Consider the following 20,371-nt stretch of genomic DNA (forward strand, 5'->3'; position numbering starts at 1 on the left):
GGCATTCCATTCACAAACAGATGGTGAAACAGAGGTACTGAACAAGATTTTAAAGAGATATCTTTATGTCTATTTTAGCTATAGGCAAGATAATTAGAAGAAGTGCCTTATGTATGCAGAATTTGCATACAACAGGTTAGAACACTCTGTAATACATATATTTCTGTTTAAAGTAATATACAGCTTTGAATCTAGAGAATCAGATAAAATTTAGAAGTTAATCAACAACAATAATGCACAGACAATACTTAACAGAAGACTAAGAATGATCTCTGTGTTAAGAAATAGTCTGATAGAATATTTGATAAAACCAAAAAAGAATCAAGCATAGTTCTATAACTAAAGATGTCAAGATAAAGTGTATGCATCTGGTGATAAAGTGATGTTATTATTAAAGAATTTACAAACAATATGTTCTTGCAAGAAGTTAGATAACAAGTACTATAGATCTTTCTCAGTGATAGAGACTATAGAAAATAATGTGTATTGACTGAAGCTTCTTTCAAACTATCAGATTCATGATGTTTTTTATATCTTATTGTTAGAACTATACTGTGCAAGAAAGAGTGAGATGCTAGTGTGTTCTTCTACAGTACTGGTAGATGACCATCATAAGTGGGAAGTAGATGAAATCTTAAATGACAAAGTATGTTATTGCAAGAGATGTTACCTAGTGAAGTGGAGAGAATTCTCTATAGAGAAAGTAATGTGGGAATCTGAGAAAAATCTTGAAAATGCACAAGAGACTCTTAAGAATTATTTAAAAGAAAGATATATCTATCAGAAGATAAACAAATTTACATATATAAAGAAAGATAAAAGTGATAAGAAGTAAATATGAAGACCATAATATATCTATAAAATCAAGAATTTAATAGCAAGAAGGTATACTACAAGAGTATCTGAGATGCAGCTGCAACAGTGGCAAACTGATTATAGATAAGTAGAGCTTGAAAATTGCAGATATGTTTGGTACAACAACAGATGAAGCCATAATAGAAGATATAGTTATAAAAGAAAACATAATAAACAAAAAATTATAACAAGAATAAAGTGCTTCTATAACACTACAAAAATCAGAAGAAATAGCATTAGTTAGATAGTCAATAGAAGATATGAGATTGGCCTAAGCAGAAGTTAGTCTGAGAATAAGTAAAGATAATGAAGAAGATCTATAAGACTGGCTTCTATACTGTCTTAAAGAGTCTTTATCTTACTTGTCAAATAAGTAGTAAGATAATCAAGTAAGATATAGATGTTTCTAATCTCATTCTTAACTTGAGACAAGATAACACAAACTGGACTTGACAAATAAAAAGTTCAAACAGATTATTCTTAACAGACCTAGCTTTGAACACAAGATTTATAATTTTAGTTTGTTGGTGTGATGCAGAACAATGATATTTTATAGAAGATTCTTCAAGAACAGAAGTAATCTGGTGATAATAATGTTTGATGGCTCTGGAATTAAGCCCACAAAATTCTTATATAAGTATGTTTATACACTTTATATTGTATGAATAGTGAGGGTCTGCAGCATTAAAGAAGTAATACTTCTCTTGAAGATGTAAGAGCTGATGTATAATATTAAATACAGATTCAGATATCTATAATTATGTCAGATCAATAAGAAAGAACAGATAAAAATGTACTTATATTATAACAAGTATGAGTTTGGTGCTTCAAATAATAAGCACAAGATTCTTTTTTAGAGTTCTATATACAGAGCTCTGCTTTATCTAAATAATTAGTGAATATTAAATATATGTATTGTTATGAATGTAGATCTAGATCAACCAAGCATTGAATGACATCAGATGTTCAGAAGTATTCATGTGACCCCAACTCTGAACATATAAGAATCACATGATTTACATGAATTGTGGAAAGCCCAGCATTCAGTCTTCTAGTTAGAGAACCTCTATATTCTACACACAACTCCCTTTCATCAGTTGTGGACATTGTATACACTTAGCTCTTTCATATCTCTAATTCTAGAAAAATCTATATGATCTATAACTGGTTCTCCTAACATTCTGAACACTCTAATATATGATTGCCTAAGTTGGTACAATGCTATCAAGATCTACAAGATGAACCATGACAACATCCCATGTTGTGAATCTGACAGAGATAGACACCAATGTGAAGAAGATGAATATTAATGAAGGTGCTGGTAGCAGTGGAGCTACTACCAGTGAGACACCAGCAGATGATATTGGTAATAAAGATACACCCCTCAATACATTGAATGAAATCTGAAGAGAGAAGATCTTTAAAGAAAAGAAGACATGTCTGCAAAAGAATCTAGCAGATATATGTGAACAAAATAAGATATGCAGACTGCAGAAGCAAATAAAAAATAAGCAGAGAATAGTAAATGATAATTTCTCTTTAGAGTTTCTCTTACACACATGACTGATAGAGGACTCAGATAATTTTGATGATATGAAGTTCTTAAAAGCATCTTACTACTATGGCAAATCACTTGGCAAGTGCAAATTATGGCTAGCTTTAATGAGACAACAGTTTTGCCTGAGAAAATTATTATAAAAGACACCAGATGTGGTCAGGATTGATTAAGTGTCCAGCTATTTTTATGACAAATTCCAGATGCATTAGCAGATGTTGGGAATAAAGAAAGAACAACTACCCATATTATAAAATGAATTTGAGATGTGATGTAAGAATAATATTAAATCTGAGATAACTTGTAGTTGAGGCACAATGCAGCATTATTATGATACTGTTCAATAAGAGAACCAATCTATACTCTTGTTTTTTGTATACATTGCTGAACTTGAACAGGATCTGGACAGTTTACCAGATGAATTATTTTATGTACTCTTTCTATGAATGAAGCTCAGATTAATCATTTGAGCTGAACTAGATAAACTGCAACATCAATCAAAAATGATTGTAGAATTATAAGAACAAGTAATGCTTATTGAGTCTATTCTAGAAAAGAAGAAGCAAAGTCAGTGGAACAAGAATCAAAATAAGAAGAAATAGAAAATCTTAATCTCTCAAGAGAAAGATGTGTCTCAACAAGATAATGAAGAAGATTATTCATGAATGAAGAAGATGCTGGTGAAATCACTTCCAAAAATATTAGAAGAGAAACATAAATGATGAATGCATGAAGAACTCTGTCTAAGATGTAGCTAACCAGGCTATAGAGCAAAGTTCTGTATAAATAGCTCTAACAAGTCTCAGTGGACAGATGAAAAGAATGAGAATTGGGTAAAGACTAGAACTGCAAAGCCCATGCAAGACTCAGGTCAAATATTAGAAAGATGGGGTATTAATTTAATAAAGAAGGCAAGCAGGTGCAGTATGTGCCTGTTGGTTACACTAACTATACTGTCAGATGGTCTTATAAAGCAAGCTGCACTGTTGGACTCAGCTACTACAGTAGACAGTATCTCTTATAAACTGGTATTTCAATTGAACTGGAATCAACTAGAGATGCTTATAGAAGTCATTGAGATGTTAAATGAAGCTGAGGCTGATTAGTATGGCATCTACAAGGCTCAACTCACTATAATGAACTCCATGGAGACCATAAAGATAGTAAGATGTATGTTTGTGGTGATTGACATGGTCAACATGAATATAGTTCTAGACATGCTGTAGTTAGAAGATTTCAACCTGGATATAGACTGAAAAGACAAGATGTGATGTTACTGATTCTCAGAGAAAATGATGAAACTTCTGAATGCAGGTAGATTTCTCTGAGTAGTGTACATCAAGAACAAACTCTCTTATGTTATTTTCATGTCAGATGATAATCAAGTTCTGACAGAAGTGTCTGAGTGGCTGAGAGACTATAAAGATATTTTCTCAGAAGACAAAGTGATAGAGTTACCAAATTTGATGAAGGTCAGTTATCTGATTATTCTTAAGAATGGCTGTGAGCTTCTGTACATGCTAATCTATAAATTATTGCTCAAGCAGACAGAGATTCTATAAAAGTATATCAAGAACAAGTTATGCAAGAGTTAAATATATCTGTTATAAAGTCTGGCAGAGGCTCCAGTATTGTTTGCACTCAAGACTGATGAAGAACTCAGGCTCTGTATTAATTATTGTGGTCTTAATATAATTATAGTGAAGAACTGTTATGTCTTGCTGTTGATAGACAAGATATTAAGCTGATTGGTGAAAGCACACTACTTTTTCAAGATAAATCTATATAATGCCTACCACTGAATTAGAATCAAAAAAGAAGATGAATGAAAGACCATATTTTGTATAAAGTTTGGAAGTTTTAAGTATCTTGTCATGTCTTTTGAATTGTCAAATATACCAGTAATCTTCCAGTCTTATATTAATAGAGTGCTGGCAGGCCTGGTTGATGTATGCTGTGTAGTTTATCTAGATAATATTCTTATCTTCTTAGCCTCAGAGAAGAAGCATGAGAAGTATGTTAGATTAGTTATGAAGTATCTAAGAGAATATCAATTGTTTGCAAAGCTTGCTAAGTGCACTTTCAAAAGATAAATGATCTTGTACCTTGAATATATTATTAATACTGAGGGTATTAAGATGGACTTAAAGCAGGTACAGATAATTATAAAGTGGCTCTTACCATGAAGTTGTCATGATATTCAGATATTTCTGGATTTTGTGAACTTCTATTGGAGATTTATATAAAAGTACTTAGTTATTATGGTGCTGTTGACAGATCTCTTAAAAGACAGTAAAAATAAGTAAAAGAAGAGACCATTTCTTCTGATATCTGCTGTCAGAGAAGCATTTTGTGTATTAAAAGTGGCTTTCTCTGGAAAATCTGTCATCTGTCACTACAATCTAGAACATAAAATATGTCTGGAAATGAATGCTTTGAAACATGCTGTAGATATAATATTACTACAGCTGTTTGACAACAGATAACATTTAATTATCTACTAATCATTCAAGTTTAACCAGATTCAACAAGCCTATAGCATGCCAGATAAGAAGATGTTGGCCATTATCTAAGTATTTATTCATTAATAGCAGTACTTAGAAGAAATGAAGTACTCTGTAGAGATTATCATAAATCATGCAAATCTTTATTTATTTATAAAGTTCATAAATAAGATGGCACAATGATGACATATAAGATGAATAGAGATTCTCAGAGTATATAACTTTGAGATTCTCTATCACTCTGGAAAGCATAATCTAGCTGATGCATTATCATGAAGACCAGATTATATCAAACTAGAAAAAGACATTAGTCTGCTGACATATATGCTCAAATAATATTATGTGGATGGTGTTTCAGAGTGGAACTCATTTGAAGAAACTTTCTTTAATGAAGAAGATATTCAAGTACATACTGCTTATACTGTTTAAAGCAGTAAGATAGAGATAATGCAGAAAAGATCTGGTAGCATCAAGATAGTTAAGTCAGTCCAGAGAGCACCAGCCAGAGATGCTGGAAAGACTTAATAAAGAAATCACAGAAGATTTTGAATTCCCTGTATGTGTGTAAATATAGTAACAAAAGACAAAAAGATCTATAATAAATTAATTATGAGTGTGTTGAATCTGCTGCTAAAAGTACAGAAAGATGATTTCTCTGTATAAGTAAGATTCATCAAGACAGAATCTCAGCAGTCAGAGTAGAAAATAAATGAACCAGATCTTTTAATAAAGAGTGGCAGAATCTACATTTCTAATAATTCAGCTCTAAGACAGGAATTACTACAAGTCTACCACAATAACTCATTTACAGATTACTTTAGTGTAATGAAGATGCTTGTCTTACTTCAGCAAAAATACAATTAATAATTAATGAGACAAGATGTTCAGATATACATACATAAATACTAAATCTGTCAATAAGAGAAGACTTTAATACATAAATCATATAAATTGCTTACATTATTGCTGACATTCAGTAGTTTCTGATGTTTAATATTCATGAACTTTATAATAAATCTCTCTCTGAGTAAAGAGAAGAGAAATTCATACAATGCAGTTCTGGTTGTTGTGAATTAATTTATAAAGCTTGCATATTTTCTTGTGTGTAGAAAGAAAATTAACATATCAGAGATAGTAAATATTCTGTTCAGAAAAGTATTTAAAGACTTCAGATTTCCAAATAATATTGTTTTGAACTGGAGATCTGTTTTCATGAGTGAATACTGGTCAGAGCTATGTTTTCACATGAAAGTTAGATAAAAACTTAGCATGGTATTCTACCCACAAACAGACAGCCAAACAGAGGCACTGAACAAGATTTTAGAGAAATATCTTTGTATCTATTGTAGCTATAGGCAAGACAATTAAGAGAAGTGGCTTGTGTATGCAGAATTTGCATACAACAGGTCAGAACACTTCACAATATATATGTTCTCATTCAAAGCAATGTACAGCTTTGAATCTAAAGAACCAGACAAGATCTAGAAGTTGATTGATGATAACAACAACATACTGATGATATCTGATGAGAGACTGAAGATGATCTCCACATTAAGAGATAGTCTGGTAGAACATTTGACAAAAGCAAAAGAGGATCAAGCATAGTTCTATAATCAAAGATATCAAGATAAAGTGTATGCATCTAGTGATGAAGTGATATTATCATCAAGAAATCTACAAACAATACATTCTTGCAAGAAGTTAGATGATAAGTACTACAGACCTTTCTTAGTAATAGAGATTATAGAAAATAACACATATCAACTGAAGCTCTCTCTGAGCTATCAGATTCACAACATTTTCTATATCTTATTGCTGAAATCATACTATACAAGAACAGATGAGGTGCCAACATGCTCTTCTGTAGTACTAGTGGATGACCATTATAAGTGAGAAGTAGATAAAATCTTGGACAATAAAGTGCACTATCATAAGAAACATTATCTAGTGAAATGGAAGAGATTTTCTATTGAGAAATTGATGTGGGAATCTGAGAAAAATCTTGAAAATGCACAAGAAGTTCTTAAGAATTATCTACAAAAAAAGTAAAGTCATTTTAAGATAAACAAATCTATATACAAAAAGAAGACTAGACATGCTAAAGATTATCACACATAATAAAACTAAATAGCTAGTGACAAGAAAAGGTATCATGAGAGTGTCTGAAACACAGCTGCAACAGAAGTGAACCAGTCAAAGACAGATGTGATTCTGAAGTCACTGGAACTGATAATATAACAACAGACAGTACTGTAATGAAAGTAGGCTTAACAAACAAAGAGCCACAAGAAGAATAAATTACATCTACAACACTCTGGAAATCAGAGAAGATAATGTCAGCCAGATAGTCAATAAAAGACATAAGATTGGTCTAGACAGAGGTTAGTCTAATAACAAGAGAAAATAATGAAGAAAATCTACAAGACTGCTTTCTGTAATACTCTGAAGAGCTTTGGCTTTATTTATTAAACAAGTAGTGAAATAATTAAGTGAAACTTGAATGTTTCCAATTTCATTTTCTATCTGAGACAAAATGGTACAAACTGGAGTTGTTGAATAAAGAAGCTTAGACAAACTGTTTTTAATAGATTCCATTTCAGATACAAGATCTACAGCTTTAGTTTCACAATATAATGCAGGATGATAGTATTTTGTAGAAGATTCTTCAAGACAAGAAGTAGCTTGATGGTGATGGTATTTGGTAGCTCCAGAGTCAAGCCCATAAAACTCTTGCATGAGTACACTCATGCACTTTATGTTGTATGGGTGACATGGATCAGCTATATCAAAACTATGGTATTCTTCTTGAAGTCACAAGAGCCAACAAACTAGTTCAACAGCAGATTTTGAAACCTACAGTCATATCAGAATAACAAGAGAAATGAATGAAGACACACTTATATCATAACAAATACAGATTTGATATTCTAAATAATAAGAACAAGATTTCTTTTTAGTATTCTACAGACAAGACTTGTTTTCATTCAGACAGTCTGTAAATATTAAGTAAATACAGACAGAGTACAGAAGAGTATCTTCTTTATCATGTATAATAGAATCTTTCAACAACAATATTGTGATAAGTTATAAAACAAATAACAAACAACATCTGAGCTCAAATAAACCAGAAGAAAAAGAAGAAAGAAGAGAGTCAGAAACTCTCTATTTATATCTACATTACAACACATTAAAGTTGCTAGTTTCATAACTTGTTGATAGACAATATAATAACAGACAACAAATAATATAGCAACCAGACAAGCAAACAAACAAAGAAACAAGTACATAATAAAATGCTGGACATTTATAATAAAATAATTACCATTCTACAATAAAGAATATCTACTGCAACTGATAATAATATGTATGCAGGATATCTATATAGACAAGCAGTAGTAATGCAAAAGCTTGCACATTCAAGAACCTACAATGCTTCACCAATAATAGAGAAACTACAACAATGTATGAAAAACTACTTCAGTAGCTCTATGCCTCAGAGTTCAAGACCTCTGGAGAAGAGAATAGTGTTATGAATATAGATCTAAACCAATCAAGCATTAGATAATATTAGGTGTTCAGAGGTATTCATGTGACCCTAACTCTGAATGTATAAGAATTACATGATTCACATGAATTATGGGAACCTCAGTGTTCAGTCTTCTAGTTAGAGAACTTCTATGTTCTATGCATAACTTTCTTTCATCAGTTGTGGGCATTGTATACACTTAGCTCTTTTGTACCTCTAATTCTGGAAAAACTTACATGACCTATGACTAGTTCTTCTAACATGTATACTGAGCAGGGAAATATCTTTTCTTCAATATTAAAAACCAAATTCTTTAAAGAAGACATGGTAATGAAGAGTAGCATAAAAGAAATAATAATGCTTTTATTAAGATGTGGTAGAAGAAGAAAAAGAGAAGAATAAGAATAAGAAGATCTCTATTTATATCTGTATCATAATACACTAAGATTACTAGTTCCATAACTTGTTGATAAACAACATAATAATAAACAACAGATGATATAGCAACCAGACAAGCAAATAATCAAAGAAACAAGTATGTGATGAAATGCTGGACTTTTGTAATAAAATAATTACTATTCTATAATAAAGAATATCTACTGCAACTGATAGTGATATGCATATAGAATATCTATATAGACAAGCAGTAGTAATGCAGAAGCTTGCACATTCAAGAATCTATAATACTTCACCAATAATAGAGAAGCTATAATGATGTATGAAAAATCACTTTGATAGCTCTATATCTTGAAGCCTGAGAGCTCTGGAGAGAGGGATAGTATTATAAATATAGACCTAGATTAATCAAGTATTGAACAATATCAGATGTTCAGAGGTACTCACATAATCCCAACTCTGAACATATAAGAATCACACAATTCATATAGATTGTGGGAACCTCAGCATTCAGTCTTCTAGTTAGAAAACCTCTATATTTTATGCATGACTCTCTTTCATCAGTTGCAGGCATCATACCTACTTAGTTCTTTTGTACCTCTAATTCTGGAAAAACTTATATGAGCTATGACTGGTTCTTCTAACAGCAGTCTTGCCCCAGGGGGCCTGGTCACTCCCTGAAACTAACCACCTATTCTATAGCCTTTTTCTCCATGCCATATCTAAGACTTAGCCTTAAATTATTACTAAGCAGTGGTTTAGAATCTACACATACAGCTCTGAAGAGCTAAAATAGGTCCAGAGTGCTCTGTCTAGCTATTTCCCCCTGCCAGCCACTAACCAAGCATGCAACTAGTAGTCAAGCACACCTCCTATCTCACACACAGTGGGGCAGCAAGGGTTCCAGCTAGTTGGATGGTTTTTAAAGCTATTCCCTGGTTAAAGATGGCCTCTACAGAGTAGAGGCCCCTGGCTTTTAGTTGAGAATAAAGCCAAAACTATTCAAATTTTATCACCTTCTTTGGCAGGTAAAAAAGTGTTAGTGGCGCCTGTGGGGAGATTCAAAACCCCGCCCCCGAGGGAGGGCAGCCTGAGCCAGGTGGTGCTGTTGCCATTGAGCCACCTGTGCCAGGCTAAACTAAAAGAAGAAAAGTTTAACAAAAACTTAATATTTCTCAACTATCTTTAAATTTTATTTTTAAAACTAAATTAGATCTAAAATAACCGGTTTAGTTTTTAAAAATATACTAGAACAACTACTAAATAGTAGCTTTTTCAAATATATTTTTATTACTTTTTTATTTATATTATATTGCTACAAGAATATTTATTTTTCTTTAAAATTAATATTATATATTATTTGTTATTTAACTTTTGTGGAGAAAAAAATATCTTATATTAATGTAATCTACAAGCAAGTAAAATCTGCAAGCAAGCAAAAGATATTTTTCCAACTTTCTCAACCATCTACTTCAATATATTAGAATGCCATCAGTTTACAATAAAAATACAAGATTCTTTATAAAAATAAAGAGCAGGATTGAACTTGCTATTTCTACTCTTAAAAAGCAAGAAATTAGTTCACTTGCTGAAGCTATATAGCTATTTAATATGTCTTATACTATCTTATATCATCAAGCAAAAGAAAAATATCTACAAATCAGTTTATATACAAATTTAATCAAATTAACTGAGTTTGAAGAGAATCAGCTAGTTCAATAAATTCTAAATCTAGCTAAATGAAGAATGTCTCTCTGACTGATATTTGTTGAGAATATGACCAATTATTTTCTTGTTATATAAGATTCTATCTCTTATTCTCTTTGTGTTGGCCAGAACTGAGTGTCAAATCTAAGTAAATATTATACAAAGCTAAAATACTATTATTTCAGATACTATAATTATAAGTAAGTAAAATACAAGAATAGAAAAATTATTCAGCAGCTGAATATTCAACTTTAACTTTTTAGTTTCTTAGTTAGTTAATTTAGCAACTTTTAATTATTCTGCATTTTAAAAAACAAGTAGTAATCTCCAGCAATTGCATAGACAAATAAATAATATTAAGAATTTTATAAAACAAAGGCTTGAGAGCTTATTCAGAGCTTAATAAAAGAATTTGACTAAATTATCAAGATCTGCAAATATGAAATAATTAATATTATTATTATAAATATCAGAAGCAAATAAGAAAAAGAAGTAAAAATATACAAGATCTAAGCATCAAATTCAATAAAAAGAAGATCTAACTAGAGAAGAGATTACTGAGCTTGTTATTTCATCTGCTTAATTTATTGAATAATCAGTTGCTCCACTTTCTAATTCTGTAGTCTCAGAGTTTGTATTATATTTACAGATATTATTAAGATGTATAAACTACTATATTTTAAGCTATATAAGAAGAAGCTGCTGCAGTTCTATTGCAATATAATTTAATATATTTAGAGGTTGTTGAGTGTAGATATTTCAGGTTAAATTTTAGTTAGTTGAGATGTTTTAATTTAATTTTTTGCTTGCTTGTAAATTATATTATTTTAAAATATTTTAATTTTTCCAGCTTTTACAATGTATACTAAGTAAATTCTAACAGAAAAACTGCTTGATAGTTTTTATAATTACTAACTGTATTTATAAAACTATAATAATAATAATAATACCCAATTATAATGTGTGGTTCTCTGTATTCTGTTCCATACTAGAAACCACACTAATTGTGCCTCAACCTACAGACAAGGAGATAATAAATAATAATATTAATAAGAATAAAACGCAGACATTGTGAGCTCAAGTCTTCCCTCTACCTCTATAGTTTCTTGCATTTTTATTGTGAATTGGTGGCATATTTGCGCGTTGAAGTGGCTTGACTAGGGAATTGAAGATATTTTGGATTTGGGGTCCCGCTCACCTGGGTGCCCTGCTTGGGTTGTGGATTACTTTATTTGCTACTCTGTATAGAGGTGTGGAACAAAAGTTCCCGGAAAGCTTATACAGACAATACTGTTTTACAAATATCTAAGGTAGTTCACCACTAAACAAGCCACACCACTAAACAAGCCAAATTTTGCCAAACACTCCACGCAATGAATTTATTAAATATCTCAACAACCAGATCTTTATTATTAAATAGCTATTAAATATTAAATGAATGTGTTCTTTGAAGCATAGAAATTAGTGTAGTTAGGAAAATAAACAGGTGGACAGCCTAATATTATGGCCAGAGTGAGAGATCTGGGGGGTAGATAGAAAAGAATTCAAAGGAATGTCAACAGTAGATTTCTTGGCTAGAGAGTCTAATGTCTTGCTAGAGAGGCTTGTAGAGCTCTTACTTCCTCTTTTAGAAGGTTGTATAGGCTCTCCATAATAAGAATCTTTAGTAGGGGAGTCCTTCCAACAGCACTTTGAAGCTGGTGCTTGAAGCCCTGACTGCTGGTGTTTAGTAGTATATTCAACCATCTGTTTTTCCTTCTCTGCTAGTTGTAAAGCCTTCTTCTTCTCATAAGCAACATGTTGTGCCTCTCTTTCTCTAGCATGTTTGATTTTTTTGGCCTCTTATTGCTTACAGATCTTTTTACAGACATTCTCCTGTTTAATCTGTCTTTCTTCAGCATCTCTAGCAGCCTGCTTCTTTTAAAGCTCCTGTTAAAGCTTTGCCTGTTATATTTAAGCAATTTTATCAGCTTTTTCAGTCTCTATTTCATCCAGATGCTCATGTGTCTTAAGAACTTTTATTGAAGACCAGAACTGTACTTGGCTAGAATTATTTTTATTGAGTAGGTCTAGAGACTTGCCTTGCTTGCAGTGTTGCTTCTCCATCACTAGAGTTGATCTTAGATGCTAATTCTCATGTTCTAGTAGTTCATTACAAAGAGCAAACTGCTTACTGACTTGAATAACCCATTCAATGTTCTGCAAATTTAGGCTGTGCCAGAGATATATACTCTTGATCTCTTGTTGGAGCTGGTGCATATTGCTAGAAATAGAAGATTTAACTAGCAGTATAGGGGCTTGAGCAGTTTCAAATCAGTATAGTTGACATTGAGAATCCAGAGGATTAATTCCAGTCTTTATAAAGCCAGCAAGTATATTTTCAACTGTCAAAGCCTTCTTTCAAGCCATATTGAATAGTCTCCAGAAATCCCTTTTTGTCATTTGAATATAGCTTATTCCATAATATAGTAGTGCTTCCAGCTTGTTTGAATATGCCTTGTCCAGTGGTCCAAAGATTCCAATATCAAGAGATTGCAAACAGTGGGTTGAATGCAGCAGAAGAATTATAAGAAGAATCTTTTTATAGTTAGTGTATTTGATAAATTTCATATTTATATGGGAGAAATGTCTATCTAGTAGAAGCAGACATCTTCCTCAACCAGCTTGTTTCTTAGTATGCTTATTGAAAACCCATTTCAATTACTCCAGTTCATATTCATTATTGCTCCAATCATTTGTTAAAGCTGTAAAGTAAGCCCATTCACTTTCATTATAATCATCTAGTCATATATTCTGAAGATCTCACAATTTACTCTGATAAATAAGAGCTGGAGATAGTACAATTCCTTCAGCAGAGACTGAGCAGAGCAATAAGAGGAATTTCCAACTATCATTCTAGATGGTGACATTCTTTCCAGCTTGTAGGGCTTCAATAGAGACTAATCACTTTGAGGCATGACAGAAGTCTAGAAGAAATTCTTTTTCATTAAAGTTGTAGATGTTTGAGGGCTCAAGATTATATTGATTAATTTTCTGCTCCAACTACTTCATAAGTATCAAATAGTTAGCCAGCATCAACAACTGCAATCATAATTAATCAAATAAATCATTAAATTACAAGCATATAGAAGTGCTTAAAGCACTGATAGTTATCTGTTATCTGTCTGTTTTGATCAATTACTTTGAGATAAATGCATTTGATCTTGTCATTATGCTGCTTGTGAAATTAATTAATCCAGTTGATTCCAACATTCTCTTCTGTCATCTCTTGTACAATATTTCATAGGATCTGAGGTGTAATGGCAAGGCTACAGCTAGAGAGCTTGTTTATATAATTCAGGAGCTCTGTCTCCTGTATATCAGAGAGCTTTTTCTTATATCAGGAGACCACTTCATTCTGAGCAAGTTGCAAGCCTTTATGCCATCAGTACAGGATCTCTCAGTTAACTGAGTACTTTCTCACAGTTGCAGTGTAATTTGGGGTCTCTTGCAATTCAAGATCTTTAATTGCAAGCCTAATTGAGGTGTTGTTGACCATGTTGTCACATATTGAATGTTGAACGTTGGAGGAATTTGGTGGTGGAAAATTTGGCTCATTTAGTGGTGTGGCTTGTTTAGTGGTGAACTACCTTACTACTCCACCAAATTTGCTAGAAAACTCAAAGTACCCCTGAAATTGACTAGTCACTCTTGTCTGAATTCTGTTCCAAATTCTCATCTTCAGTATCCTCCCAAGGATCCTCTCTACCCAAATTATATAGAGTAGCTAGAGCTTCAGCAGCTTCCAAAGTCTCTAGACCAGCTGCTCAAAAATCCACCCTAAGATTCTGCTATTGAGAGAGCTTTCTCTTAAGCCATTGATCCTTCCATACACAAGACATCTTATAACCACCCTCTCTATACTCATTACCCCCTTCCAAGCATATAATCTCTTGAATATGATGTAGAATCCACTTAATTCACTGTTGAATCTTTGCTTGTGGCAGCTCTTTCCAGGCTTTCTTCCATTCATGTTCAGCAGTCTTAGATTCTCATGGGGCACCTTTAGCAGTTGTACATCACTTGAGCCACATCCAGGCAGGCTCAATCATATTCAAATCTGGTGAATTGCCAGGCCAAAGTAAGTGGTTGATCTTGTGTATGTTGTAGAGCTCTTGTTGGTAAAAATAGGTATATGCTAGAGCTCCATCTTCTAGAACAACAGTATTGGGTTGGGATTCAAGGCATTTCTTGATAAAAGAGAATAATTTGGCAAGAAGGACCTTCTAGAATAAAAGAAGTATCAGATTAGCTAGAGAATTCAATAGTAAGATGATAGAATCTTAACATCTTCTGATACCTATACTAATCAACTTCCTTCTTGCCTCATCAAACAAGCTTGCCAGTTTTCACAGTGAATTTGAAAGTTGGCTTTCTTCCACAGTTTGGGTGAATTCATAGGCAGTGAATCCCATTGACAAGCTCCCATTCCTCTCTTGCCTTTATCTTACAGTTAATATTCAAGGCATCTAGTTTCTTTTGAGCTTGATGTTTGGCTGCTGCAGTCTCTGACTTCCAAATATGGCAGGGTCCCTTCTTCTTGTATGTAAAGCAGCCCCAAAGTATGAAATCTGAGGACTTCTTCTATCACCAGCATATACAGATAGAATTATAAGCTTCTGAGAATCTTCTTCATACACAAACTGCTTCTCTTCTATGCTCAAGAACCACAGAAGTTTCATCAGTCCAGATAATATTTTTCCAGTCCTCTAGAGTTCAGTTCTTATGGGCAAGAGAGAATCTAAGCCTTTTTTTTCTTGCAGATTCAGTTAGACCTGGTTTTCAAGTTGATTTGGCAATAACAAAGCCATGTTTCTTAAGAATTCACAAAATACTTGAATGGGATATACCAGCTTCAAATGCCAGAATCTCAGTAGATTTCTCTCTTCCTGAGCAGCTCTTAGTTACAGAGGCAATGATTCCAGCTTCTTTGGTGCTTATTTTCTTTGGCCAGCCTGATCTAGAAGCATCTTCCACATAACTGAGAGAAATTCAAGGGTCATTCTTGAGATCAAAGCTGTGGTCTTTTGCTTGCTTTTAAATGTCATAGAGAGTAGAAAGAGGAATCTGGAGAGTATAAGAAACACCTAAGATAGAAATTCTATAAGAGATCAAAGCAAGAGCTTGAATTCGCGTAACAAGCTTATTATGGAGAGAGATTTCTCTGGAAGGCATGGTGGGCAGATTTGATGTTTGAATTTGGAGAGATTTGAAAAAAAAGTGGGAGCCAGGCTGTTCATTGAATAATAGGAGATACCTGCTACCCCACCAAATTTTGGTGGGGCAGCAGGTAACTGCAATATGTTGAAACAAAATAGAGTTTCCGGGAACTTTTGTTCCACACCTCCGTACAGGAGATCTATTTATTTTTTCACATTTGAAACCTAGGTGCCAAGGCCAATTTTAAAATTCAGACAATCTGCTAAGGTAGTGATCATGACTACAGAGTACACTAGCCTATTTTCAGCCTAGCATGGATTTGTGGGTGAGCTTGTTTATGTGCTCTTTGTTGATAGCTTAGGATTGGGCAGCAATCACTTGTTCCAGCAGCCACATCATAACCATGCCATGAAACCCACACCCTCCTGGCTTCAGAGTCAAAAAAAGGACTGCCTTTTTGTGATTCATTCTGCATGGTTTTGTATATATGTACTGTATGTACGCATATTCCTTCCTATCATACCACCTGTCGGCACTGTTCAACAGAGCCTGACACTCATTCGAACATGTCACTGATCATGATTTGTTGGTCCATAACTTCAGATATTGTGTCTTCAACGACTTCGAGCGCCTTCTGCCCACTGTCTAGGGATTCCTGGAGTGTTCGCTTATGCATTCCACTTACCTTGGTACTAGACGGACCAAAAATAGCGGTTTTTGTCGGGTTTCGAGGTTATCTTCCAAGCCTTTTCCTCGGAGGAGCTTTGGAAGATCTTTCCTCGGCGAAATCACAACCTCATGCCGTGAGTGCGCCTAGTCATTTCTACCATGATGCCCAGCTTATGACTGTTAACAGGTTTAATATTACCATTGATCACGCAACTTCCCATAGTTCGGATCATTCATCTCTGAGCGACGAGGAAGATTCATCGGGCACAGGGGTTGAAGTTTCACCCCCTTCAGCAACGGCAAGCCACGATTACCATGACCCTTATGATGTCGGTGGCCCATGGGACCATCTTTCCTATCCCGATGAGCTGAAGCCCTCTGACTCTGCCTCAAGACCGCGAACATCCCATTACCACCATGCGACCGTTGATAGCGGTCGTGCTAGATCAACCAGGCACCAATCTGCTCGGAGACGCGCTACACAAGAACGAGAGCCACTCGCACATCGGTCACGCCACCACCATACACCCCATCCTATTCCTGAGCCTGAAAGTGAAGACTCGTCTGAAGATTACCTCGAATATCCTCCAGGCCCACCTGAAAGGCGATTTTGGCCCCCAATTGCTCCCGTGCCACCCGGCGGATACTCCCATAGCACTTCGTCGGGCCCATCGTACGGTTCCTACCAGCATGGAAATACCGCCCATGGGCCATTACATTTGCATGCTCCGCCCCCTGGCGTACCATCAAATCAATTGGTGCAATTCGGGCCAATGAGTCATATGGGGCTGATGGGCCATATGAATCATTATGGCGTCCCTGGGCCGTATCCATATGGTCCCGGGTTTCCCGGGTCAGGGCACCCGATGCCTCCAGCTTATTTCAGCAATTCTGAGCGCCATCATTCTCCTCCACCTCATCACCATCAGCGCCCCCGAAGCCACTCCGGAGGACAAAGGGATGCCGAGAGCCCTCCACCAACCCTTGCACATCCAGTTCCCAGCCGCCTCAATTCACATTTTCCCGGCGCGCCATTTATCGCGCCGGATATGGTACCGTTTCACCCGCACTCTGGTTACTTCCACTACGGCCAGCACTATGGCTTTCCGCCAGAGATGATGCCGCCCCGGTATTATCATCCTTACCACCCTGTCCCTTCTCCACCGTCGCAGCAACCGGAAAAAGAGAAAACGCCACCTACACCACCGCCGCCAGGTCCTCCTCAGCCAGACCCCAAGGACGAAGCAATCGCACGACTTGAAAAACTCATCATTGACGAGAGAATGGAGCGAGAAGCCAGGGAAGCAGCTAAGGAAGCGGCTCTCGAAAAAGCTGCCCGCGATAAAGCAGCTGCTGAGGCGCGTGCCGCTGCTGAGAAGAAAATTGCGGAAGAGGCAGCTGCAAAAGCAACAGCAATTGCCAAAGCGGAAGCCCAGGCAGAAGCGGAGAAACTCAAGGCGGAAGCGAAAGCTGAAGCGGAAAGGTTGAAATTAGAAGCTGAAGAGATGGCTGCCGAAGAAGCCGCCAAAGCTAAAAAAGCTGCCGAAGAGGCAGCCACCATAGCCATAGCAGAAGCTGCGGCGGCGGCCACCGAAGCAGCGAATATGAAGGCCGCCGAGGCCGTGGCTGCTGCTACCGCAGCCGCAAACAAACCAGCACCTGAAAAGAAGAAACCTGTGAAGTTTAAAGATGCTGTTGGAAGAAAGTTCAGTTTCCCTTTTCACTTGTGCAACACATGGCAGGTGAGTGGACTCTCCTGTGATTCACATGGTTGTGGAAGAATATTTCAATTAATCCAACAGTTTTTAACGCCAATATAGGGTATGGAAGAGCTGATCCGCCAAGCCTTTCTCCATGTCGATGTAATTGGTCAACATGTCGCTGAAGGCCATTATGACCTTGTCGGTCCCAATGGAGATATTATTCTTCCACAGGTATGGGAGACGGTGGTGGAGCCGGACTGGACCATAACGATGCACATGTGGCCAATCCCCGAGAAACCAAAGGAGCCAGATCCACCACCACCGCCGCTGCCGCCGCCAGAGCCCGAGGAGCCCGCTGTTCTCGATGTCAAACCAACTGCCGAAGACATAGGTAAGTTGTCACCTGAGCCATACTTCCCAGTTCCCTTTTGAAAGGGTGTTCCGTCGAGAGCATTCATTATATCCGGGTGATCTAATTTAACTAATGGCCTCTCACAGTCCCGGAGGAAGCTGACGCAGAACCCCTTCCTCCTCCCGCCGTTCCCAAAAAGCCTCGACCTCCACCTATTCCAGGGGCTTTCGCCTTGTGGATGACAGGTACCCGAGCGAGACCAGTGCGGTCTTTAAAAGTGGGAAAAAAGCCTGAAGTAGTACAACAGCATGATGAGGCCTGCTCAATCATGTGATGCCAATTGGAGCTTTGGCAGCCCCGATTATTCCACCAAAGCTTTTGATACTCGACTCTGGAAATCTTTACAATATGGACTCGGGTAGTGGGTGACGTATTTTGGAGAGGCTGAAGTAAGACGAGCAAATTGCGCTAAGGTGAAACCAGCACATTCGTCGCCGTTCAAGGGTGACGGCTGATGTCTCCAGCAGTTGTAGTCTCAGTCTCCTTTAATTTTAAACCTGTCAATCACTATTGGCACTCACTTGACAATGACTACTTTAGGGAGATATGGCTTTTCCTCCTGGCTTTGATCGGGATTGGTTTCTCATATCTCAGATGGGGACGCTGATGATGTCTATTTCATATTGGACTTATGAGTTGATGATAAATTTAGTATTGTTTTTCGTCTCTCTCCCCTCTTCTCTTTTCTGTTTTTCTTTTTTTGGGTCTACAATGGGGTCATAAGGGAGTATGTGTGCTGCGAGCAATTGTGACCTGAGAAAAGAAACCCATGATGATTGAAATTGATGATTCAGTGAATATAAGTTATGAACCTGTTTGTTAATGGTTTGGCGCATGTTTTGGAGCAGTTGCATAACTAAGTCTTTGTCACTATCCCCTCGTCCGGCCGCCAGGCAAAATTAGCGCCTTGGCACCAGATTACAAACTACAGTATTAATGGCGTTTTTCTGACCAATAGTTTCACATACTAAAATATATGGGAATCTATTGGTTAAGCAAAACACATTCTAGCTGGTTTTTGTGTTGATTTTCAAAAACGCGTTTTCACCTTCAAATCTGCCAAACCCCTACCACCACAACGATCAAGTACAGATCTTATTCATTCACAAACTACATTGTCAGCTATAGCAGTTTGTGCCTGATGTCAGTATAAAACAGGGTCAAATGAAGAAAGGCCAGGTCCCTAGATCACTGCATGCTTGCTCAGCATTGCTGAGAAAAGTTCCATTCTATGGAATTGTAATATAACCAAAATAGGCTTAGAGCGAATAAATTACAGATTACCGCCAAATACACCAATTTCCAATAGAATTCCAGTATTAAATACGCTACTGTACACGCTAATTTCTACGCTAATTTTGCCTGGCGGCCGGATGAGGCGATAAACCTTCACAGTCCAGTCAGTCATCAAGAATTCAGGTTCTTGTTTGAATGAATCTGCCATGGTTCACCTTTAATTGAAGTAGTGTTAACATAGTGCAATATTTATTCACAGTGGTCTTTTTATTGCTTAACATGACACAGATAAATGTGTGTTCAATACTCTGTACTTTGTACTAGAAATAATATAAAATAGAATTAAAAACTTTATATCTCTACTAGCTTGTAAGATAGTTCACCACTAAACAAGCCACACCACTAAATGAGCCAAATTTCACCAAATGCTTCACACAACAAATTTATTAAATATCTCAACAACCAGATCTTTATTATTAAATAGCTATTAAATATTAAATGAATGTGTTCTTCAAAGCATAGAAATTAGTATAGTTAGAAAAATAAACAAATAGATAGCCTAATATTGCAGCCAGAGTGAGAGATTCAGAAAGTAAATAGAAAAGAATT

The 20,371-nt window shown here is 35.8% G+C and overlaps 1 protein-coding gene across 1 annotated transcript; it reads left to right on the forward strand.

Moving 5' to 3' along the window:
* The first annotated feature begins 15,977 nt into the window (after positions 1 to 15,977).
* On the forward strand, positions 15,978 to 19,510 carry CIMG_07431 (uncharacterized protein). Its single transcript, XM_001240267.2, has 5 exons — positions 15,978 to 16,236; positions 16,346 to 16,545; positions 16,599 to 18,153; positions 18,232 to 18,505; positions 18,613 to 19,510. The coding sequence occupies exons 2-5, from the start codon at positions 16,541 to 16,543 to the stop codon at positions 18,798 to 18,800; spliced, it is 2,022 nt and encodes a 673-aa protein (XP_001240268.2). The 5' UTR covers positions 15,978 to 16,236; positions 16,346 to 16,540; the 3' UTR covers positions 18,801 to 19,510.
* The last annotated feature ends 861 nt before the right edge of the window (positions 19,511 to 20,371 follow it).

This window comes from Coccidioides immitis (genome assembly GCF_000149335.2).
Source record: "Coccidioides immitis RS genomic scaffold supercont3.3, whole genome shotgun sequence".
In the NCBI taxonomy this organism is placed as follows: Eukaryota; Fungi; Ascomycota; class Eurotiomycetes; order Onygenales; family Onygenaceae; genus Coccidioides; species Coccidioides immitis.

Bases quoted from the DNA above. Each gene is read 5' to 3' on its own strand.
- CIMG_07431 (XM_001240267.2), top strand. The intron at 18,154-18,231 runs GTGAGTGGACTC...ACGCCAATATAG, and splicing joins ACTTGTGCAACACATGGCAG to GGTATGGAAGAGCTGATCCG. The intron at 18,506-18,612 runs GTAAGTTGTCAC...GGCCTCTCACAG, and splicing joins ACCAACTGCCGAAGACATAG to TCCCGGAGGAAGCTGACGCA.